The sequence below is a fragment of the Leucopleurus acutus genome (genome assembly GCF_964270905.1).
Source record: "Leucopleurus acutus genome assembly, chromosome: 16".
Taxonomy (NCBI): Eukaryota; Metazoa; Chordata; class Mammalia; order Artiodactyla; family Delphinidae; genus Leucopleurus; species Leucopleurus acutus.
In genome coordinates this window covers 55205025-55230333 of record NC_139158.1, presented here as the reverse complement: position 1 = coordinate 55230333, position 25309 = coordinate 55205025, and the positions used below count along the sequence as shown (strand labels likewise).

The following is a 25309-nucleotide window of genomic DNA, read 5'->3' as shown; positions in this document are numbered from 1 at the left end:
TGCCATCTCCTCAAAGAGGACTGTCTGGACCTTTCTGTCTAAAACAGGATCCTCATGCATCACTCCCTGGCCATTGTGGAGATGAGAGGATCCATCTCTGGAAAGCCTGAATGAAAATCAGTCACCCTATATGAAGTACACCAGCCACCAGTCTATAAGCCCTACCCATGGCAAGAGCTTCCAATTAGTGTTTTAATACCCCACCCTTAAATTATGAACTCATAGCCAAAGATCACCAGGTATTTGTGGAAATCCTCCATTGTAAAATGTAGAAACCAAGACTAATATGAAATAAAGAACTCAAAAGAAACAGAGACAATGATGGAGCAGAAGAAATCTACAAAAAACAAAACAAAAAGTGGGGCAGAGGAAGTCATCATAGAAATAATATAAAAAATTTAGGAGAGCAACAAAGGGGAGACCCTGGTCAACAGCCGTGGAGCAGGCCTGGAGCTGGAGGGTGGAGAGCTGCAGAGGCAAGTGCTCAGCAGGCTGGGGAACTGAAAGCCTGTTCTGCCAGGTGGACATGTGGACGTTACACTGAGAGGCTCTTGGGGGGTGTGGGTAGAGTTAGGGATAGTTACAAAGCAAAGCAAGCAAATGCAAAAGAGAAATAACTATTAAGCACAGAAACAATAATATCGTACAATAAAGCAGTGATCAACTTTATATAGTTATAATAAGTTAAAAACTGAATGTTGATTTAATTTAAAAATGTGACATAATTGTATTTAGAGAACAGGGGAAGGTAAGTCTCTATGCACAGGGGCATGTGTAAGTGTATGTGATGAGGCCTAATGATATCAACATATAGTGTCTAAGACTGATAAGTTATCATACAGGATCATGGTCATTAGACATAAAAAGATTTTAAAAACCAGGAGGAACAGCAAGTTGGAATGTAGACTCTGAGAAATGGGGAGGAGGATGGAGGAGGCAAGGAAGTATTGTGGGTTTTTGTTTTTAGTTTATTTATTTATTTATTTTAGCTGCGTTGGGTCTTTGTTGCTGCGTGCAGGCTTTCTCTAGTTGCGGTGAGCGGGGCTACTCTTTGTTGCAGTGTGTGGGCTTCTCATCACAGTGGCTTCTCTTGTTGCGGAGCAACGGCTCTAGGCACACGGGCTTCAGTAGTTGCAGCACATGGGCTCAGTAGTTTTGGCTTGTGGGCTTAGAGCGCAGGCTCAGTCGTTGTGGCACACAGGCTTAGCTGCTCTGTGGCATGTGGGATCTTCCCGAAGCAGGGATCAAACCTGTGTCCCCTGCGTTGGCAGGCGGATTCTTAACCACTGCGCCACCAGGGATGGTCCAAAGTATTATTGCTCATTGTCAGACTTTTATCCTCATCTGACTTTTAAAAGCTCTGAGCACATATTACTTTTATAAACATAAAATTTAGTTAGGAATTATCAATAAAATATAAGTGTTGAGCAGTCCTACTTCTGTGCACGTCACTGATTCAGTCTGATGTACGTTTGATTAATATATGAATTCAGTCCAGTATCTGGCTGATGTCTTTGGTGGGTAGGCTCATTTGTTTAACCAGATCCATTTGCACTTGCACATGGAGTAATTAATTCACACTCACTTTGTTGGAAGTCATGCTGAAAACATTTATCATTTCCTTCTGCACCGTGGAGATAGATTAGACTACAGCTCATGGTTATTGAGGCTGTGTGCTCATTAAAGATGGAGTATGTGTAACAAACTGAGCTTTTTAATCACTTTAGATTTAATGACGTACCTTTGCCATGTACTTAATCTTCAGCAAATATTTACCCTTCCCAAACTGACAGTTTTGTGATTTATAACTTGTCATGTCAGATGAAGCATTTCCTCTTTCCCCCACCCCAGAAGGGTCTCTGTTCCAAATTATAGTCTTTAAAAAGTAGCTGACACATTCTCCTCTGTGGGGAACTTTCAACATTTCCATCCTATGACTTGGAAGTGACCCTTCTCACTCCTCTCAGCCTTAGTCCGTACTTATTGATATATTTATTTTGGATACAGTTTAATGTTTTTATTCTGCTATCTGGGTCATTCTCATAGAGAGATGGATGGGTGGGTGAATAGATGGAGAGAGAGAGAGAGATAGGCAGACTGACAGATGGAACTGTGCTAAGGATGTGTGGAAATACAGTTCCAGATAACAGAGAATACACCGCAGGTTTTAGTCTCAAGGTTTCCAGTCCATAAGAACTGTATAATGGTCAGCTTTCCAAGCAGAAGCTAAACAACCATCATTCTACTGCATGCAATATAGTTTCTCAAAATTTTTGATGAAACTAGAATCAGTAAGATGTTCCATTAGAAAGTCCTAAATAACTTCAAGATACTTTTAAATGTTCTTTTAATTTGTACCATGGAAGTAATATGAGGAGCTGGAGTTGGAGGTGGTCATTGAAGCCTGAGTATGGATGTCTTCCATCACTAGTTGGTGCCATAACCTTTTTCAGCTTTCTCCCCTGCCCCCTCCCCACCCTGAAACACTTAAGAACACTTTCTAGACCAAAATTAAAATGGTCAAATAAATTAATGATATATTTTTGAATTTTGAAGATGAGAAACTACCAGACTTAAAATTCTAGAGGTGATGTCAGGATTAATAGGTATAGTAAATTAGAAGTTGCTCTTCTTTATAAGCAAAAAAGTTTGTATGTCAGGACTGGAAACCTCACACCCATGAGCCTGCCTGTGCACTGAATAATTATCATTTTCTCCAATGCCTTATTAGTCTTTGGGGCCACTTCCTGAGTTTGAATCCTGGCCCTGCCACTTACTAGCTATGTGTCTTTGACCAAGTTTCTTAATCTCTGTGCCTCAGTTTCATTATCTGTGAGTCTATTAATTAGCCCACTTAATGCCCATTCCTGCCTCCTCCTAGCATCATTTCTTGTCTTACAGAGAGTGGCAGTTTTCATTTCTAGAACTTGTTGCAGCTAGTGTTCTGGATGTGAGTTAGATCTGCTAATCAAATGCATTCCCATAAACCTCTGAATTCAGGCTTAGATTATGTGGGAAGAGAGATGGGGCTGGGACCTTCATTTCTAGCTGGTGTGGATAATGGTAGAGGCAGCATGGTTCTGAAATTGGCAACTGTAGTAATAGCTTCCTGACTTGACAGGCAGCTTCCTGATTGAGAAGCTTGGAGCAGCATCTGTAGCAGCAGCTTCCTGGTTCTTTAGGTTCCAGCAGCCCCTTTGGCTGTTCAGTTCTACTTATTGATTTGAGGAGTAATTCCTAAAAGTTTAGCTTAGAGTCTGTCTCTGCAGTTCTTCTAACAGTGATGTGAATTATGTTATACTTCTTAATACCTCTCTTTCTGCTTAAGGTAGCCAAAGTGATTTATGTTGGCTGCAACTAAAGATCAGGAGCAGTAAACTTTGCTCACGGAGTTGTTGTGAGGAAAGATAAGGCATTTAAAGTGCTTAAAATATGTGGCATGCCTTTTTTTTTTTTTTGGACATTCTTAGGGTTTTTTCTGGCCTCTATCAATGGTATACCTACAACCATGAATAACATAGATATTTATTAGTTTGTTGGTTCATCATTCACTCATTCATACATTTATTGAAACAAATATTTGCGAATGGCTATTCTAATCAAGACATATTCCAGCTATCTTAGGGCAGCTGATCCTAACTGAACATTAGATGAACATTAGAATCATCTGGGAATCTTTAAAAAAAAAACTTAACGTCTATGCCACATTCAAGACTTATTGAAGACAGGGAGTGTGTGTGTGTGTGTGTGTGTGTGTGTGTAGATTTTTTTTTTTTTTTTTTTTTTTTTTTTTTTTGCGGTACACGGGCCTCTCACTGCTGTGGCCTCCCCGTTGCGGAGCACAGGCTCCAGACGCGCAGGCTCAGCGGCCATGGCTCACGGGCCCAGCCGCAACGCGGCATGTGGGATCTTCCCGGACTGGGGCAGGAACCCGTGTCCCCTGCATCGGCAGGCGGACTCTCAACCACTGCGCCACCAGGGAAGCCCGTGTGTAGATATTTTTAACATTGTGATACAATTCTTATAAAGTGCACAAGTCTTATGTGTTACAGCTTGGTGGATTTTTACATATGTGTATACCCAATTATCTATGACCTAGGTCAGGGTATAGGAAAATAGAAATACGCATGGGGCTTCCCTGGTGGCGCAGTGGTTGAGAGTCCACCTGCGGATACACGAGTTCGTGCCCTGGTCCGGGAAGATCCCACATGCCGCGGAGCGGCTAGGCCCGTGAGCCATGGCCGCTGAGCCTGCGCGTCCAGAGCCTGTTTTCCGCAACGGGAGAGGCCACAACAGTGAGAGGCCCGCGTACTGAAAAAAAAAAAAAGAAGAAATATGCATGAAAGATTTATTGTGTGCATGGGGTTTGGGGGGCTCCTTTTAAAAGAGCTGAAGTTTCAAATGCATTTGAGGTTTTGCCACTCAGAGGTCAAAAAAATTCAGTTATCTGGAATGACCAGTATAACTAGGTCTTTTTCCTCTTTTTCCTTCTTCATAGTCCCCTACAAATTTGTACCCCTTTCTAGGTTTATGCAAGAAAACGGTTTCATTTATATGTGAAATGAAATGAATTTAAGAAGGATCTTAGGTAACAAAAAATCAATAAGGCAGTAAATGTTACCACTAATAAGTTTGTGAGTCATAACCTCTGTTCTGTTTATCTTCTTATGATTGGCATAGTTCATTGGCTAAAAGAAAGTTTGCTTTCTTAAAATTAAGCTATATTTCTTCTTTCATGTGATCTCTTCAAAGAGAGTGAATATCATGAGAGAGTAAAAATAATTATTTTCCTTTTTTTCCCAAAGAGTGCTTGGTCTGTAGGCCAATGGCTGCACAATTAATATTGCAATACTGAGGGCACTAGAGTAGCAGCATGAGCTGACTTAGGAAGATCAAGTTAGTAATTTTTGAAAAACATATGGAAACAGTTGATTACAGAGAGAAAATGACATCTGCAAAACATTAAAAGCATCTACATTTTTAATAAAACCAACTAGAACAACTTTGAAGTTGAATGATTTTGCATAATTAATTCATTACAGAATGAAACTTTTGGGAAACAAAATGTAGAATAAGCTACACTTTTAAGGTGATCACCTGTGATTTGGGATCAAAGTCTAGCATTGGAATACCATTTCAAGGATAGCTGAACTATATTAGTGAATCACCAAAAGGAATAGAAAACATGAAAATTCTATGTAGCTCATTCCTCTGCCTTAAGATAAAACCTCCATAAATTGACTGAGGTGGTATGAATATTGTCCATTTTAAGCACTCTTAGAGAATGAGCTTTGGATATGAGGGAAGTCTGGCTATGACATTTATGATTTTGTTAAATGGCCAGTTAAATGTCTTAATTTCCTCATTATTTCCTGAGTGGCCCTGGGTTGGCAGTTATTTTCTCTTAGAACTTTGAAGATATTATTTCACTGCCTTCTTGCTTGCATTGCTGCTATTGAGACATCAACAGTCAACTTAATTATCATTCATTTATAGGTAATCTGTCTTTTCTTTATGGCTGGTTTTAGGATTTTTATTTTTGCCTTTGATAATCTACAGTTTTATCTGGTACCTAGCCACAGAATTCTTTTTATTTATCCTGCTTGCAAAACACTGTGATTACTAAATTTGAGAATTCATGCTTTTATCAGTTCTAAGAAATTCTCACTCATTAACTTATAGTCATTGCCTTTCCTACAGTCTCTCTATTATCTTTTTCTGAAATTCCCATTAGATGCACGTTAGAACATCTCACTTTGACTTACACATCTCAGTTTTGTTTTGTTTTGTTTTCTCCATCTCTGTTTCTGTGGTAAATTATGAGTAAATCTTCAAATCTGATTTCCATTTTCTAATTTTCTGTCCAGCAGTGTCTAATCTTCTGTTTTACCTATCTACTGAGGTATAAATACCTATTATTATAACTTGACATTTTTCTAAGCTTTTTTCTCTTTTTCTAATTTACCTGTTTATTTTTTGTAGTCTCTTTTTCTTTAGTCAGACTTCTGAATCCCTATTTTATTTCGTTAACAAAAACACATTTATTTTATATTCTATTAACTCCAATAATCTGTTTCTGTGAGTCTCATTCTAGTGCTGGTGCTTTTTCTTTACTCCCTCTCAACAAAGGTGCCTTGTTTAAATGGGTATTTTGTGAGTATTGTTTTTATTGTAAACTCATATTCCATGGAACTTTGTGTGTAGGGTTTCTTTTGAGATTTGGAGTGAGAGTACAATCTTCTAAAAATGATTTGCATTTGCTTTCTCTAAACATATGAGAGCACATTAATCTGGAACCATATTAAAATAAATACCTGGCATAGAGGATTTTCGATCACAGAATAGTCTCAACTCAGACCACAAATATATGTGAGGTCTGGCTCATGGTTATATTTCTGGAGAGATGGTTCTTTTTTTTCTCTCCACTCAGAGCAAAGCCAAGACAGACAAGTTTTTTTAGTGCAACCCTTTTCTTTATTTTTATTTTTTTATTTTTTAAAAATATTTTTAGCCTCGCCACATGTCATGTGGGATCCTAGTTCCCCGACCAAGGATTGAACTCATGCCCCCTGCAGTGGAAGCTTGGAGTCTTAACCACTGGACCACCAGGGAAGTTCCTACAACCCTTTCCAAGGCACATTTCTTTCTAGTCCATCTTTCTCTAAGGGTGGAGCTACAGGGCTCTCGGCCTTGTGCAGTGAGTTTCCTTTCAAGCACCCCATCTGGCCATGACCTAGACTTTGTGTCCTGAATGCTGTGTGGCCATTAAAGCTGATATGCTAGGTTTAGGCACCAGCTCAGGATTCACTTACCTCTTGGAACACCCACTCTTGTTTTCCTTTTGGTCTCTGAGGACTTTCTTTACTTTATTCCAGCTTAGTCATGCACAGTAAGAGATTTTTAAAAAATATCTTAGCCAGCATTTTTAGATATTTGGTCACAGGGAGGATTTGTCATATCCTTATAAAGGTGGAAATTTAAAATTCCATATTTGCACCCACTTCTAGCCCTTCTAGCTCATGTTTCCATGTTAGAAACATTTTTAACACAAATACATCCTAAACCCCTCACAGCCCATATTTTCTGTCATTCAGTCAGCCTTAGCTTTCACTTCTCTGCTGTTTATAGGCCTTTTCTGCATAGGTTGTATATTATGCTATTTTAAAATTTTGTTTATGGCTTTTTTCCCACTTCCACTGAGTTTTCTGTGTTCTCTGAAGTTATTTGTTACAGAAGAGAAGGTGCAATGCTTTGCCTTTCTTCAGATTCAGCTGTTAGTGAGAGAAGGGAGAAGAGAGAAGAGAGAAGGAAATTAAGAATTATCTACTATAATTGTTCTCATTGTATTTCCCAGTCTCATCTTGCCTTTTAAAATTTAACTCAGCACTACAATTCTGACTCAGCCAGCAGTCATTCTGTGAACCCAGATCTTTTCTTCCTAGTTTCTCAATCTTTTTTTAAATTTTTAATGTAACCTGTTTCTCTTTCATATGTATTTATTAACCTAAACTTTCCCTGAAGCTCTTCACTTGATCTCCATCTACTTCCAAAACAACCACCCCCACAGACTCCCTGGAGGTTGAGTCATTTCAGTCCCACCCACACTCTGGTGCTGGTGCTCCTTAGGGGGACAGATGAGGGCTCCACCAGCCTGGGCTTCTGTGTTTGACATGCCCACACGCTGAGGAATCTGCTGTTTCCACCCACAGTGGGATTGTGTTTGCTTTGCAGAGCATGCACTTGGGACCTCTCTGTAATCATAGTCCTACTGCTGTGAGATGGGCAATGTTCACTAATGATTCATCCCACTAACTCTGACACCAGGATGGAGCAGTAAGTAAAAGTGATGTTCCTTTCAGTCAGGAATGAATGCTTGTTCATCTAGACTTTGCTTATAATGTTAATTTATCACTGCAGAAAAGACCTACAGGAGCATTTACAATTCACTTTTTAAAATCCTGGATGCTGGGACTTCCCTGGCAGTCCAGTGGTTAAGACTTCGTGCTTCCAATGTAGGGGACTCAGGTTCAATCCCTGGTCAGGGAACTAAGATCCCACGTGCCGCATGGCGTGGCCAAAAAACAAAAAAATAGTCCTAGATGCTAAATGGCAAATAGTTTAATACCTACATGTAACAACTCTGCTTCTGGTACTACTCTTGTCACTGTGATAATTATAAAGTAGCTTATATTTGTTGAGCCCTTACTACATGCTAGGTTTTATACTAATAAATCATTTAATTCTTACAACAGTCCTACGAAGCAGAACTATTATTCCCATTTTACAGATGAAGACATGGAGATTCAGAGATGTAAAGTAACTTGCCCATGGTCACATAGGCAGTAAGTGGCCATGGTAGGACTAAACTCAAGTCTTCTAAATACAAAGTCCACGCTCACCAACATCTTATCTGTCAGGACAAAAATATTCAGACTTCTAATCTATGACTATGAGCTTTTTTACAATAGTCAGAACTTAAATCCACATTAGCCTGTCCTTTAAGGTAGCAAATTTGAACATATATGTACATTGAAACCATGCTGCTTGCTATTGCATAGAACTGACTTTGGAATTCCTTTGTGAGAACTACTTTCAGAACCAGCATGCAAAACAAAAGACAAGCAATTTCCTTTTGGAGATAAACCTTGCTTTTTAACCCATGCCCAGTTACCCTGCAGGATCACCTACATTATTTATCAGATTTCACTCCTAATGCCTCTTTTTTCCAAAAGGGTAATTCTGTCTTCTGTGGATGGAGATTTGCCACCAATGAGGACATCCAAAAGAAGTTTCCTTCAATTTGTTAATATAGTTGATTGTATAACATTGTATACATTGTATAACATTGTATACATTGTATAACAATGTATTACATTGATTGATTTGCATATACTGAAGAATCCTTGCATTCCTGGGATAAACCCCACTTGATCATGGTGTATGATCCTTTTAGTGTGCTGTTGGATTAGCTAATTTCATCTCAATAGATGCAGAAAAAGCTTTCAACAAAATTCAACACCAGTTTATAATAAAAACCCTCCAGAAAGTAGGCATAGAGGGAACTTACTTACCTCAACATAATAAGGAACATATATGACAAACCCACAGCCAACATCATTCTCAATGGTACAAAAATGAAACCATTTCCACTAAGATCAGGAACAAGACAAGGTTGAGCACTCTCACCGTTATTATTCAACATAGTTTTGGAAGTTTTAGCCACAGCAATCAGAGAAGAAAAAGAAATTAAAAGAATCCAAATCGGAAAAGAAGAAGTAAAGCTGTCACTGTTTGCAGATGACGTGATACTATACATAGAGAATCCTAAAGATGCTACCAGAAAACTACTAGAGCTAATCAATGAATTGGTAAAGTAGCAGGATACCAAAGTAATGCACAGAAATCTCTTGTATTCCTATACACTAATGATGAAAAATCTGAAAGAGAAATTAAGGAAACACTCCCATTTACCATTACAACAAAAAGAATAAAATACCTAGGAATAAACCTACCTAAGGAGACAAGAGACCTGTATGCAGAAAACTGTAAAACACTGATGAAAGAAATTAAAGATGATACCAACAGATGGAGAGATATACCATGTTCACAGATTGGAAGAATCAACATTGTGAAAATGACTATACTACCCAAAGCAATCTACAGATTTAATGCAATCCCTTTCAAACTACCAATGACATTTTTCACAGAACTAGAAAAAAAAATTCACAATTTGTATGGAAACACAAAAGACCCCAAAACGCCAAAGCAATCTTGAGAAAGAAAAACGGAGCTGGAGGAATCAGGCTCCCTGACTTCAGACTATACTACAAAACTACAGTAATCAAGACAATATGGTACTGGCACAAAAACAGAAATATAGATCAATGGAACAGGATAGAACGCCCAGAGATAAACCCACACACATATGGTCACCTTATTTTTCATAAAGGAGGCAAGAATATACAATGGATAAAAGACAGCTTCTTCAATAAGTGGTGCTGGGAAAACTAGACAGCTACATGTAAAAGAATGAAATTAGAACACTCCCTAACACCATACACAAAAATAATCTCAAAATGGATTAAAGACCTAAATGTAAGGCCAGACACTATAAAACTCTTAGAGGAAAACATAAGCAGAACACTCTATGGCATACATCACAGCAAGATCCTTTTTGACCCACCTCCTAGAGAAATGGAAATAAAAACAAAAATAAACAAGTGGGTCCTAATGAAACTTAAAAACTTTTGCACAGCAAAGGAAACCATAAACAAGATGAAAAGACAACCCTCAGAATAGGAGAAGATATTTGCTGATGAAGCAACTGACAAAGGATTAATCGCCAAAATTTACAAACAGCTCTTGCAGCTCAATATCAAAAAAACAAACCACCCAATCCAAAAATAGACAGAACACCTAAATAGACATTTCTCCAAAGAAGATATACAGATTGCCAACCAACACATGGAAGGATGCTCAACATCACTAATCATTAGAGAAATGCAAATCAAAACTACAATGAGGTATCACCTCACACCAGTGAGAATGGCCATCATCAAAAAATCTACAAACAATAAATGCTGGAGAGGGTGTGGAGAAAAGGGAACTCTCCTGCACTACTGGTGGGAATGTAAATTGATACAGCCACTATGGAGAACAGTATGGAGGTTCCTTAAAAAACTAAAAATAAAACTACTGGACGACCCAGCAATCCCACTACTGGGCATATACCCTGAGAAAACCATAATTCAAAAAGAGTCATGTACCACAATGTTCACTGCAGCTCTATTTACAATAGCCAGGGCGTGGAAGCAACCTAAGTGTCCATCAACAGATGAATGGATAAAGAAGAAGTGGCACATATATACAGTTGAATATTACTCAGCCATAAAAAGAAACGAAATTGAGTTATTTGTAGTGAGGTGGCTGGACCTAGAGTCTGTCATACAGAGTGAAGTAAGTCAGAAAGAGAAAAACACATATATGTATGCTAACACATATATATGGAATCTAAAAAAAAAAAAAACGTTCTGAAGAACCTAGGGGCAGGACAGGAATAAAGACGCAGACGTAGAGAATGGACTTGAGGACACAGGGAGGGGGAAGGGTAAGCTGGGATGAAGTGAGAGAGTGGCATTGACTTATATACACTACCAAATATAAAATAGATAGCTGGTGGGAAGCAGCCACATAGCACAGGGAGATCAACTTGGTGCTTTGTGACCATGTAGAGGTGTGGGATAGGGAGGGTTGGAGGGAGACGCAAGAAGGAGATATGTGGATATATGTATATGTATAGCTGATTCACTTTGTTATAAAGCAGAAACTAACACACCATTGTAAAGCAATTATACTCCAATAAAGATGTTAAAAAAAAAAAAGTTTCCAGAGCAAGCGAAGACACTTTCTAAGAGGCTCCAAAATGTTCTCAGCAACATCAACATTTTTAAAATAAGAGCTTGCCCCCCACTCCCCAGGGTGATTACTTTGAAGGGAGAACACTCAGCTATATATTTACATTCTGGTGTATTTGTTTCCAGTTCAGTCTGTCACTTCATAGATGTACTTAACTTTGATTTGATGTGGAGTGAAATCTGTTTACACAAATATGTGTCTAACAAAAATACTGCTATGTGTAGAGAAATATCAGACTTTCCTTGTCTGTCACTCTCAGAAAGTCTTACTGCTGGTGTCAATACTGGAACTGGCTCAGTTTTGACAGGAATTCTGTTCTGTTCCTCTTTAAATCTTAAAAGTAGGAAATACTGGGGCTTCCCTGGTGGCGCAGTGTTTGAGAGTCCGCCTGCCGATGCAGGGTACACGGGTTCGTGCCTTGGTCCGGGAAGATCCCACATGCTGCGGAGCCGCTAGGCCCGTGAGCCATGGCCGCTGAGCCTGCGCGTCCGGAGCCTCTGCTCCGGAACGGGAGAGGCCACAACAGTGAGAGGCCCGCGTACCACACACACACACAAAAACTAGGAAATACTGACTTGTGGATTTGGACAGATTATGAGTAGGCCCTCATTCTTCTTCAAGGAAAATGGATTGGGTTTCTGCTTCTCCAGCAAAGGGGAATGATCTTCTTGCTAAATATGTCTCCAGCAACACTTCAAGCATCATTTTTAAAGTGCTTACTTTTTTCTTACAGTGAAGGTTAAAGTTTCAAGCATCATCTTAATTAGCGGCTCACATTTAAATCAAGGCTGCTGAAGTAAACAGCCGTATTCAAAAATGGTAATGTTACCATAGCAACCCAAATCCAAATCATTTGCTTTTTCTGCTCACAATTGTTCCTTACTATCTAGGCCAGGATTTGAAACAAATCTGCTGAAACATCCCATGTAAATGCGATTTTAAAAACCACCTGGGGGAAAAACACTTTAAAACACAGGCTTTAAATGTTACTGTGAAGCTCCTAATTTACAATGGCTCCTGAAGGAGCTTAGGTCCCTTGTCTGATGGCCTCTCCTGGTCATCCCTTCTCAGGGCTCCTCGTACCCAGACATGGACGGGGTCAATGGATCACAGTTCTTTTTATTAACAATCAGTGGATCACAGTTCTTTTTTTCTAACAATTTTTTAATTGAAAAAATTGATTTACAATGTTAATTTCTGTTGTACAGCAAAGTGATTCAGTTATACATATATATATATATATACATTTTAAAAATATTTTTTCCGTTATGGCTTATCTCAGGATATTAAATATAGTTCTCTGTGCTATACAGTAAGACCTTGTCGTTATCCATTCTATATGTAATAGTTTGCATCTGCTAACCCCAAACTCCCAGTTTATCCCTCCCCCACCCACCAGTCCCTTTGGCAACAAGTCTATTCTCTATGTCTGTGGGGACCACAGTTCTTGTTCCAACTGGAGCTAAACAGTTCTGGTCCAGAAAGTGAGAGAGTTGAACAAGGTAACTCCCCATGGCTTTTCCAGCTGTGAAAGGGTCAGGTTCTCTGTCCCATTAACTTGGGCTAATCCTCAGTCTCATAGTAAAAAAGAGAATTGTTATGCATTTCTAGGATCCAAGCCTGTGGTCTCTAAATGTCAATTATGAATCAGCTCGGGAGGCTCTTGAACCCCTTGCCTCACCAACCCCTCACCAACGTGTAAAACCAACAGCCATCCTCATTATGGCAAATGATAGTTACATGAAAATGATTTTAATTAAGAAAATTAATGAGCAGATTAACCTTTTTGTGTGTTCTAGTTGCCAATCCCTGCATTAAATGACTCTGGAGACTTGGTCCTATCTTAATTTTCTTGCCTGGAAAATGAGACTCAGTAAGCTGGATGTGATCCCTGCCCCTGGATCAGGCTTGGTGTATGACTTTATTATTAAATCAAGTAGAAACATAATATCACTTTTTGGTAGTGATAAGCTGACACCAAGAGAGTTGTTTTGCTTTAGAAGGTTTGCCATTAAAACAAAAACAGAACTTGAGGCTTCTTATGAAGTCTTTATTTCATCCTCACATTTTTTTTGTTTAATCCCCTTCAGACTGGAAAAAAACTAGTCATGAGATTAATTGGAGAAAAGTCAGAGAAAGATATTGTTTTCTTTATAATTCATTTTCTGTGCCGTTAAAAAGAATATAGAAAAGAGACAAAAAACTAGAAAGAAAAATGGTAAAGAATATGAACAGGCAGTTCACAGTAAGGAAACTCAAGTGACCAATAAGTATATGAAGAGCAGCTCAGCCATGCAAGTAACCAGGGAAATGTGAACCCAATAATGAGATACCGCTGGAAATGTCTGACAATATCAGGGTTTGGCAAAGCTGTGGAGAAACAGGAAAATCTAGACAGTGCTGGTGGGACTGTAAATGCTGCAACCACTTTGGAGAGTGATCTGGCAGGATCTAGTGAAATTGAAAACACGTTTCCTTCAACTCAGCAATTCCACTCCTGTATGTATTTCCAGAGAAAGTCTCACAAGTGCTCAAGGGCTCACTAAGGCCTTGTTTGTGATAGTGAAAAATTAGGCACAACCTACATGTCCTTCAGCAAGAGAATGGATGAAAACTAATGCAGCCTGTCCCTACATTCATATATATATATATATATATATATATATCAATAATGGCTAGAAGTAAAACATCATAAGGTTGGGTGAAAAAAAGCAAAACTTTGTATATTGAAAATAAGATTAAAAAGATCATCACACATAAAGCAACACTCTGTCTTGCTTATGGATACATATATATGTAAGGTATAAAAATGGGCTGGAAGGAATCAATTTCTATGTAGGAATTTCTATTTCTATGTCAACTTTAATTGTTTAATTCTTCTTTAATAGGAAGAAGACTTGAAGCAAATATGACATATGTTAATTGTCAATCTGGAGCGGTGTGAACTTGGATATTATAGATCCCTGTAATTTTCAGAACATTTTAATTTCTTTAGATAAAAACATAAAATGCCAAGGTAAAAGTAAGATAGCTTATGAATCAGACAGTAGAGATTGACCTTATTAATTGCCCTGGGCACCTACTTTTAGGGCTGTTCACCTATCACACATATTTTTGTATTTTTCCAGCATTCATTTTATTTCTCAGCAGTTGCCTTTTAGAGGTCTCTGTCCTCTGCCCATTGCATCTGTTCGTCATTAGGATGAAAGGTGACAGCATGGGTGATTCATCCAGTTTTTACTTTCAGATGTAAGTAAGTACAGACCTAGACTGTGGTTTCAAAAGCACCTGACCAGACCATCCATCCTTTGAGGTGGTAACTAGGATTAAATATCTTGATGTCCACACCTCCTTGGGCTCCCTTGTATGTGTTTTTTTGTCCTTTAAAGGAACAGCTGCAAATTCTAAAATGTATAAACCATCAGGCAAAAGGAGGCTTAAGCTGATTGATTTTTCTTGTCATTAATTTTACATTATTAATAAGATAGGAAGTAAGTAACAGGGCTGGTGTTATACCTTAAGGGGAGGGGGACAGTCAGATGAAACCAGAAAGAGGAATCTAAGCAAGCTGCTGATGGGGTAGAGTGAACTGAGGCCCTTCACTTGCAGGGCAGTAATAAAAAGGTTCTTGGACAGCAAGAGGGTAGGAGAAATACCAGGTATGAAAAAGAGGAGAAAGGAAAAGAGGATGGTCTTGGAGTACAGTAGAACAAATCCACAGAACGTTTAGCAAAAAAAAAGAAAAGTCTGTAGGTACATTATTTATACCACAGACTGGGATTATTTCTGGCATCAAACTCAACCCCCCTGCCCCACCCAGGTATGTGTGGTGGAATGTCTCACTGTTGACCAAGATATATCTGCCCCCTCCTCCAGCATCAGCTTATATATGTAATTTATCATGATTCATGTATTCACACAGTGGATTGTGTAACCCAAGGCCCTTTTGAGAGTGAAAAAGGGTGCTATTAATAATTAATTGAGACAATAGGCACAAACTGGGGATTTCCTGGACAAACACCCCAGTCACGCTAGTGAATAGTGGTCATCCTAGTAATACACACATTTACATGTGCATTTGAAAGTAAAACTCATCAAATAAAACAAAACATCAAAATTTTTAAAATGTATCTACCATGTGCTGGCCCTGGGGATACACCAGGTAACAAGAGAGACAAAAAACCTTGAGTAGGAGAAGATTGACAATAAACAAACAAATCATATATTATTAGGTACTAGTAGGTTTATATGGAAAGTATAAGGCAGACAAGGGAGATAAGGACAGCCAGGGTCTAGGGAGTGAAGGAAATGTAATTTTAAATAGTGTGCTCAAGGAAAGTATGGCAGACTGAATTATTGTTCACCAGTAATCTCTGCCTCTCCCTACAGGAGAATTTTTCTTCCTCATTCTTTTGAAATCAGGTTTGGCCATACAACTTAACATTGGCAATGATATGTGAACAGAAGTGACAGAGCTCTCCTGGTGACTGCTCCACCGTGCTCTTTTCCCTCTGCTATAGTCACTAAGCAATATTGAGGTAGTGGCTGCCCCAGTGGCCTGGCTTCCAGGGAAAGGGCAAGGATGATACAGATCCACTTGCAGTATGACACAGAGTGCAAGTAGTAAGAAACAATCCTTTGCTGTTTTATGAGATTTGGGGCTTGCTTGTTAAGTAGTATACCCTAGCCCATCCTGACTAATATAGAAGGCCGCACTGAGAAAGTAACATCTGAGCAGAGAACTGAAGGTTGTAAGGAAACCAACTGTGCAGATATGTGGAAAAGACATGTTCCACAGGGAGGAACAGCAAGTGCAAAGGTTTTGAAGAGGGAACATTCTTGATACGTTCCAGGATCAGGAAAGAAGCCAGGATGCAGAGGTATCAGCACCCTGCAGCCTATGGGGCTGGAGGTAGGACTTATTCTTGTCCATCCAGTGATCCTGTTCAATCCTCTATTCCTCCACAAATATGGAGTGGGGAGGCAGAAATGAGAAGCATAGGAGAGGATATGAAGGAAAGGTAGGTGAGATCTGGAGCAGGAAGATGCAGCCTAGCAGAGTGGTGCCCCACATCCTTGGACCACAAACCCTAATATACTGAAATTGGTAGCTCACCCATGTAGAGACCTTGGGAGGCCTCTGACTGCTGTCATGAAGAAGATGAGTCAGTGCATCCAAAGTGTGCCCTCCTCCCATTCACCTTGTTCTCATGCCCGTGACTTTTTCTTAGAGCCTCCAACAGACAAACCAAGGCAGCAGGGTCACCCTTAGGAGTGTGCCATGCAGTGCCCTGAGAAAGGGGCAGCTTCCCCTCCAAACAACATAGAAGACCATACAAACCACATGTTCCTTCTTTTCTTGAATCCTGATAATTCGCCATATTTTTATTGTCTTAGAGTAGATTTCTTTCAGCTGTGTACAGCCTTGAAGCCACAGATCCCCCCAATTAGCAGTTGCTGGTAAAAGAAACTCTGGACAAATAGGCAGAGTGGGCGGCTATTGATGCTGCTGCCTGGAGGAGGCAGAGTTAAACGTCAAGCCCATTTAAAGGGAACCTGTTAAGGATGGAAGCTAAAATGTGCCGCAGAGGTCAAACCCCGCTGTGCACTTATCAGCCGCAGGAGTAGGCACAGAAGAGTTGCTGGAAGAAACCCCCACTAAATATCCGGGTTTCTGATGGCCAATGGCATTAATCTCAGAACACAGCCATTAATCTCAAATGCTCCATGCTAATTGACTGTCTCAGATTACTAAACTCAAATAACCTCTATAATTCCTCAAGATATAAAAATAGTTTTAGGTTTATAAGAATCTCAAATATCTATACGTTATCTCTTCTCTCCTTGGTCAAAAAAAAATTTAACAAATGGATGTTCTGGTGAATAGATGACCTGGAAGCAATGCATGCAAGAGCATTGTGACATCAAGCCCCATCCTTCTCTCTTCTTGCAAATCCTAAAGAAATCTATTCATGATGGAAAGCATATTGAAATAAAAAGGGAAATTCCACCCAATTTATATAATGCCAAAATCATTAGGACTGGGGCCCTTACTGAGAAAAAAAAAAAAAAAGCCATCTCAAGGTCTGAGAAGGAAGGAAAGCATGGTGCAAATAGGTGCCAGCAAGAAGGGCATTCACTATGCAGGGATCAGTAGCAAAGGTGCCTCGGGGAGCTCAAGGCAAATCAATCTATTACAATTCAGTGGGATTCAGCATTCACTTCCCACTCCTTCCAGAATCCTTTGAGCCAGTGTTGCTCTCTGTGGGTGGAGGGCACTACTGGCATTTGGGGGAAGGATGATTCTTTGATATATGGGACTGTTCTGTGCACTGTAGGATGTTTACATCCTTGATCCCACTCACTAAATGCAAGTAGCACTTTCCAATCACTGACAAAATAACGTCCCCAGTCTGTCCCTAGAGTAGAGTCCCCAGAGCCCTACAGGTCTGAGCTCTAACAACAGGTAGAATAAAGTGGGGTTTGAATATAGCTGTGAGGATGCTCCACTGAGCAGGACCTGACCAAGTTATCAGAGATCCATCTTCTGTCCATGTGTAGGTGCATCAGGAAAAGAAGTGATTGGCTTTGTATACTGGTGAAGAAACATTTAATATGTTTGGGTAAATTTAAATAATTTTTTTCATGATATAATGTTTTTTATTTGTACTATAACTGTTAATTAGAAATTCTTTAATGAAACGTTTATCTTTTTTGGAGATGGGTCAAGGGAATGGTGGGTACAAATAGCTAAGAAATAGTATGAGCCAATGTAAAAATAAGGAGTTGTTTGAAAGCCAAAACTGATCCTTGAACTATCTGAGAAATGAAATATCAGGATCCCAATGTCAAGTGTGAGCCTCACTACTAACTAGCTGTGCAACTTTTTAAACCCCTGTATCTCTCTGCCTGTTTCTCATCTGTGAAATCATTGCAGCAGGTTTCTTTACACATAAATAAAAATCAAAGCAAAACAAAACCCTTCAACTGCAACAGCAATAGGATAGAGCTGACGGAAAAGTTCATGTCTTAGAGAACAAATGGATTACTTTATATTAGAATAAAAATATTTTTAAATGATTTGGATGCCTTCCTCCCAGGATGGAGTGAGGAAGACAGCCTAGATGCCTCAGAGCCTCATTCTTGGTTGGATTTACTCCACCAGGACCATGCTTCACACCCAGTGGGAGCACAGTAAATGCTGAGTGAGTGCTGACACCTGCTTTGTGCGGCATGCATGAATGGCAGTGCATTCCCTAGTAACTGAACAGCGTACAATAATTCTTAAGAATTTTTAGATTAAATTTACCCAAACATATTAAATGTTTAAATTTAACTTAAATGTTTTAAATTTAAATAATTTACCCAAACATTTAATATGCCCAAAAGGCCACAACAGCCACATAATTAGAGAGATGGCTTTGTAGTTAGAAGTAAAGCAAATTTTAAAAGGAAATCAAAGTCTGAAATGAACTGGAGGCAGTGTTCAAAAGAACTGATGTAGTAAATAACTCAATGCGTATTGTCATTACTCTTCTGGAAAGGGGAAGGAGGGTTTCTTTGAAGATGAGCTGCTGTCTGCTTGACATTTGCATGTAAAATAGAGGAGACAGGCTAGTTTTTTAGGTTCTTTCGTGGATACTGAATTTCAAAAATTAAATGAAATATAACAGTGAGACACAGATGAAAAATTTTAAATCTGCATATCAAAATTATTGACCAGTTACTTAATAAGTACACGCCCTGCTACTTGGAGTGTCACTGCTGAGCTCTCCTTCTCTCTCCCACTCTTCCCATTGACATTTCTCAGCCTCTGGCTTCCTGCCTTACCCCCCAGGACCAGATCATCTGTGGGGAAGAAGGTGGGAAGGAACACCTCATCCTGCCATGGTGGGACCCTTCCCCTTCCCCTTTCCTCTCGCCTCTCTAATGGCAGTACATTCGTTAGGTGAGTACATTTGCCAAGCCCTGGACTAAGACTGTTTGGTTTGTTTTAATGTTCAAGTAGGCCACCCAAAGAAATTTTAACAATTATTCCTCCAGAGGTTTGTTTTAATTTTTTTTTCTTGAAACAATCTCAAACTCAGAAAACTTGCAAGTACAAGTAACATTTTTTTTCATGAATTATTTGAGAGTAAGCCACCAACCTGTTGCCCACCATCCTTGATTTTCCTACAAACAAGGACATTCTCCTACAAAGCTCAACGAAACCATCAAAATCAGGAAATTAACAGTGACACATTACTACCGTCTCATCCCCAGACCCCATTCATGGGGCCCAAGAATGTTCTGTAGAGCAGAAGGAGCCAGAGGAAATCATGTGCGGCATTTAGTTGTCCTGTCTCTGTAGTCTCCTTCAGTCTGGAACAACTGCTTAGCCTTTCCTTGGTTTTCATGAACTTGGCACTTCTGAAGAGTACAGGCCATTTATTTCATAGAATGTCTCTTGATTTGGTTTTGTCTGCCGCTTCCCCATATTGGTTCAGGTGATGCACCTTTGGCAGGACTATCCGAGAAGTGATGCTGGGTCTTCCCATTACACCTGGTCAGGTGGCACATGATTTTGATTTGTCCCGTTACTGATGGTGCTCATTTAGATCACTTGTGGATGGTGATATTTGCCACACTTCTCCACTATATTTAAAGTTATTCTTTCTCCCTTTGTAACTAATAAGTATCTTATGGGGAGGTACTCTGAGGCTGTAAGTATCCCATTCCTCTTCAAACTTTCAATTATTTTATGGATTCATGGTTTTCTGTTTTAATAAATGGGTTATAATCTGTTAACTCTCATTATTTTGATGCTCAAGTTGTTCTAGATTTGGCCAAGGGATCCCTTTTGAGCCGGCCTCAGCTCCCCCTTGCTGTGCCCCCATCATTCCTCGAGCATTAGAGAATGGTGAGATGTCCAGGCTCATCTTGTACTTTCCCATCACCAGCCTGGAATCAGCCATTCTTCAAGGTGGGCTAAGTGCTTTGCATATATTATCTTAGCTAATTCTCACAACATGCGAATCATGAGCTGATAACTGGTAGTGTCTCCATTTTGCACACCAGGTGACTGAGTCTCAGAGATGTTAAGTAACTTAGTGTTGCACAACTTGAATTTGGCAGAGCAGGGATTTGAACTTGGGTCTGCTTGACTTTGGAGACTGTGTTACAGATCACTCTGCTTTAGATGATCCCCAGCTTTCCACTCTGTCTATCCACATCACCTTCCACGTTGTAGAACCTATTGACCTATATGGATAAGAAAGTTGCTATTGGAAAGTGTGCTCAGCATTCCAAGTGAGGTGGCCAGGAAGTCCTCTCCTGCAGTTTCTCTGACACAAGAACTGGAAAGAGGCCAGCCTCTGCCTCCCTCACCCTATGCCCGTCCAGGAGGCTGCAGTTCAGCAATGGGCTTGTTGGGAGGAACTTAGGCAGAACTAGGCAGAAGATCTGGGCATAGCAGCAGCAAAGGAAATTTATTTTCCTGTTATAAAAATTTTATTTTATTTTTTAGGCTTGAGGGGCCTGGGACATAAACTAGGCTTGCTGAAATCCAGTGTAATGGAAGCCATCCCTGCCACTGAATTGTTTAAAAAGCATGGTCGCTGTTGCCTGTCCCAGGAGCCTGTCTGGCCACTCTGTGAATTCTCTCTCCTTCTGCCTCCAGGTTGGGTCTTAGGCTGCTGAAGGTACAGCCAGCTGGTAGAGGGGGATAATGACAACCAGCCATGGAGCAGTTTAGTTTCTGCTTCTTCTTGCCACATGGCCTTGTTCATTAACCCTCCTGTTTCCACAGTTTCTGATTCTGGTCCCTTCCTAATAAGAGTGCACGTAGCCTTCTCCAAAGAGGCACTCCTCACTAATTCTGCTACATGCTGATCCTTCCCTTACTCTGCATTTGCCTTTGCATCCACACTGTCCCCAGTCAATGTCATCACATCTTTGTGTATTTATGTATATCCTGTGAGTATTTTCCAGTTGTTTGATGTCTAGAAGTATGTCTCCTCTTCTAGTTAAGGTCTAACTATCTCAGGTGAAGAACATGGTCTTCAGCATCCTCTGTTTACCTTGTAGCAACTTGTAATGAATTACATTTATATCATCACCTTTCTGTAAATGTGTGTTGAGTCAATGAATGCTTGTCCACATGTGGCCCTGCGTGTGTCTCACAGAACGTGTGTCCACATTTTTTTGGATACTCTAATGCTTTGGATTATACTTCTCCATTCCCTGTATTACCATAGAAGTTCTAGGCAAGAGATCATTTAGTAAAACTCTTGTTTTGTAGATGAGAAAGCCAAAGCTCAGAAAGGTGTCATATCTACCTGGTAGTAAAACTAGAGTCAAAACCCCAAATTCTGCCTCCTTTTCTAAAACTTCACCCACTGCATCATTCAACATTCTTCATCATTAGCAAGTACAAATATTTTTTATTATAACTACTTGTTGAATTAGCAAGGGTGGGGTGTGTGTGGAGTTAAAGTTAGTAATTTAATAAAGCTTATATCGGAGTGAAAAAAGGAAAATATACTTTGATTTAAAGTATGAAATTTTAAAGAATAAACCTGGTAGTTTTATAAGGAATTCTACAACTTGCAAATTAAAAAAATATACATATATATATTTAAAGAACAAAGATATGATATTGTAAAGAATATGTAGTGCTTTTTTTTGTTTGTTTGTTTTGTGGTACACGGGCCTCTCACTGTTGTGGCCTCTCCCGTTGTGGAGCACAGGCTCCGGACGCGCAGGCCCAGTGGCCAGGGCTCACAGGCCCAGCCACTCCGCGGCACGTGGGATCTTCCTGGACCGGGGCACGAACCCGCGTCCCCTGCATCGGCAGGCGGACTCTCAACCACTGCGCCACCAGGGAAGCCCTGCAATGCTTTTTTATTAAGACTCACATAATAAGATCTAGTGTCAGAACTAATAACTATGGTGATTTCAGAGTAGTGTGTCTTAGGCTGCTCGGGCTGCCCTAACAAAGTACTGTAACCTGGGTGGCTCAAACAACAGAAATGTATTTTCTCACAGTTCCAGAGGCTGAAAGTCTGAGATCAGGGTGCCACCATGGTCATGTTGTGGTTAGGACTGTCTTTCTGGCTTACAGAAGATCACTTTTTCATTGTGTCCTCACATGTTCACATGGCCTTTCCTTGGTTTTTTGCACATCTGGTGGGTGGTAGGAGGCAATAAGGAGAGAGAGGGGTCTCTTCCTCTTCTTATAAGGCCTTCAGTCCTATCTGATTAGGGCCACACCCTTATGACCTCATTTAACCTTAATAACCTCCTAAAAGCCCCATCTCCAATTATAGTCACATTAAGGATTAGGCCTTCAACACATGAATTTTGGAGGGACACAGTTTGTTCTATAGCATAATGATAAGCATAAATGGTATTTTAAAACATCTTCAACAAGCTCTAATATGAAATGAAAATAACTGTGATCTGTTGGCAACAGGATCACAGGTACTGCTGCTAATAAGTTTGTTGCCTACATTCATCATGGATGGAAATTCCTAATTTCAGGTAGAGGTTAATGAAAATAAGATAAGATTTTTCCCCCATACTAGTTCACAGCCACCCTGAATTTCTGTATAAGGACTCCCAGGTTAAGAACCCCTGATACATGCAGGTATCTTACTTTGAGCAAACAAGTGGCATAATCCCAGGATAGTGGGAACAGGTTCTGAAATCAGCTGATTCTGTCCATTGGCAGGAATAGTGAGTGTGTTAAGTTGAAAAGAAACATCATCTGCTCCTGCCTTGCTTTCTGATATTTTAAAATATGTGTTTGAGTATTGGAATGTGTTTTGTCTTGCAGACACTAATAACTTAAATACTGAACAAAATGATTCCTGGACCTCTGAGTACTCCTGGCTTTACCCTTCTGTGAAGGGCCCACCAGAGACAAATGCAGAGGATGCTGGACTTCGGAAATCTCTGGACACATTCTATGAAGTATTTGGCCATCCACAGCCAGCCTCTGGAAATTCACTCTCCACATCTGTCTACCAGTGCCTTTCTCAGAAAATCAATGAACTGAAGGGCAAGGAGAACCAAAGGTACACCCTCCGCAGTTTTCAAATGGCACAGGTCATCTTCAACCGGGACGGCTGCTCCATCTTACAGAAGCATTCCAGGGACGCCCACTTTTACCCAACCAGAGAAGGAAGTGCGTCTCTGGAGGATGAAAAGCTGACCCCAGGACTTTCAAAAGAAATTATTCATTTCCTCTTGCAGCAGAACTTGATGAAAGACCCATAACTGTTGCCTGGTGGTGAGAGCAAGCATATGGGGGGTAGCCCTGTGGCTGATACTGTTGGTGCATCACCCAGAACCCCTCAGGTCTCTTGCCAGCTCTGTGTGCCCAACCCCCAGCTAAGTGCTTTGCAGGCAAAGGCTGGCATCTGTGATCTGGTCCTGGAGCCAGTTCAGCCCAAATGGAGAGCCAGCAGTGTCTGGGGGTTTTATTGCCTCCATGGCCACCCCATCCTAAGGCTGGTGACCAACTGGTTTGCGAGTCTGAAAGTCCAGCTTCCTTGTCCCCAGGAAGGACATGCTCTGAGGCATGATTCAAGTTCCAGAGCTCTCCTCCTGATCAGGCCAAGGCTGGGGCTTCACATGAAATCTCACTCTTGCCTGGCTCCTTCCTTCCCCTGTCCTTCTCTTACTCACTGGTGTCTCCTGGGAGCGTTTCCTTAATAAATCTCTTGCACCTGAACCCTTGACTCAGATTCTACTTCTGGAAGAAGCCGACCTAAGAGAATAGGCTTCCGTTCAATGAGGTTTTTTTCTTGTTTTTAATTTATTTATTTTATTTTTATTTATTTTTGGCTGTGTTGGGTCTTTCATTGCTGCATGGGGTTTTTTCTCTAATTGCGGCGAGCGGGGGCTACTCTTTGTTGCGGTTCGCAGGCTTCTCATTGCGTTGTATTCTCTTGTTGTGGAGCATGGGCTCTAGGCACGCGGGCCTCAGTAGTTGTGGCACGCAGGCTCAGTGGTTGTGGCTCACGGGGTCTAGAGCGCAGGCTCAGTAGTTGTGGCGCACGGGCTTAGGTGCTCTGCGGCATGTGGGATCTTCCCGGACCAGGGCTCAAACCTGTGTCCCCTGCATTGGCGGGCGGATTCTTAACCACTGCACCACCAGGGAAGCCCTCAGTGAGTTTTTTTGAAGGGAACAAAGCCTTATGCTGAATCAAGTATAAGAATTTTACCAAATTGTAAAACTGTGACCATGTGATTGGGAACGTATGTCCCCCAATAATACAAAGATTTAAATATGGTTCCAAAACGTGCATCACATCTTAATCATACCTTTGCCTCTCCAAAACCAGAGCTCCTGTTTTATAACATTAACTGGATATGGAAGGAACATTTGAGCCATCTAAAATAACAGCTAAGATTCGCACATTTTTTTTTAAAAAAGGCTTTTCATCTCCACCAGATTGTAAACATGAAAGGTGAGAAAAAAAAAAAATGTGTACCACCCACCAAAGTATGTGTAAGATCACTTATGATAAGCTAGGCTGATGGATGCAAGCTTGTCAATTTGTGGTGGAAGAGAAAAAGGAATCCTTTGCCCAAGTGGACTCCTTCCTCTCATTATTTTTGTCTTCTGCCTGCCTGCTGCCAGCACCCTCTGTCACCCTCTGAATGGCTGGCCCCTCACCCCTGTCCTTCCCTTGCTTCGCCAGGGAGCAGCTTTATTTATTTATTTATTTTTAATTTTAAAAAATTTTTATTGGAGTATAGTTGATTTACAATGTTGTGTTAGTTTCAGGTGTACAACAAAGTGAATCAGTTATACATATACATATACTCCCTCTTTTTTAGATTCTTTTCCCGTACAGGCCATTACAGAGTATTGAGTAGAGTTCCCTGTGCTGTATAGTAGTTCCTT

General features: G+C 40.3%; 1 protein-coding gene across 3 annotated transcripts in view; it reads left to right on the top strand.

The window, feature by feature from the left end:
- Positions 1-24788, top strand: part of SHLD1 (shieldin complex subunit 1) — a 97253-nt gene extending 72465 nt beyond the window's left edge. For 2 of the 3 annotated variants that reach the window (XM_082856737.1, XM_082856738.1), the window contains exon 3: positions 23231-24788. In XM_082856737.1, coding sequence (XP_082712863.1) covers positions 23231-23673 — 443 coding nt within the window. In that variant the 3' untranslated portion in view covers positions 23674-24788. Of the gene's footprint in view, positions 1-17976; positions 18127-23230 lie in introns of those variants that run through there. The other variant, XM_082856739.1, reaches the window with a different exon arrangement.
- The last annotated feature ends 521 nt before the right edge of the window (positions 24789-25309 follow it).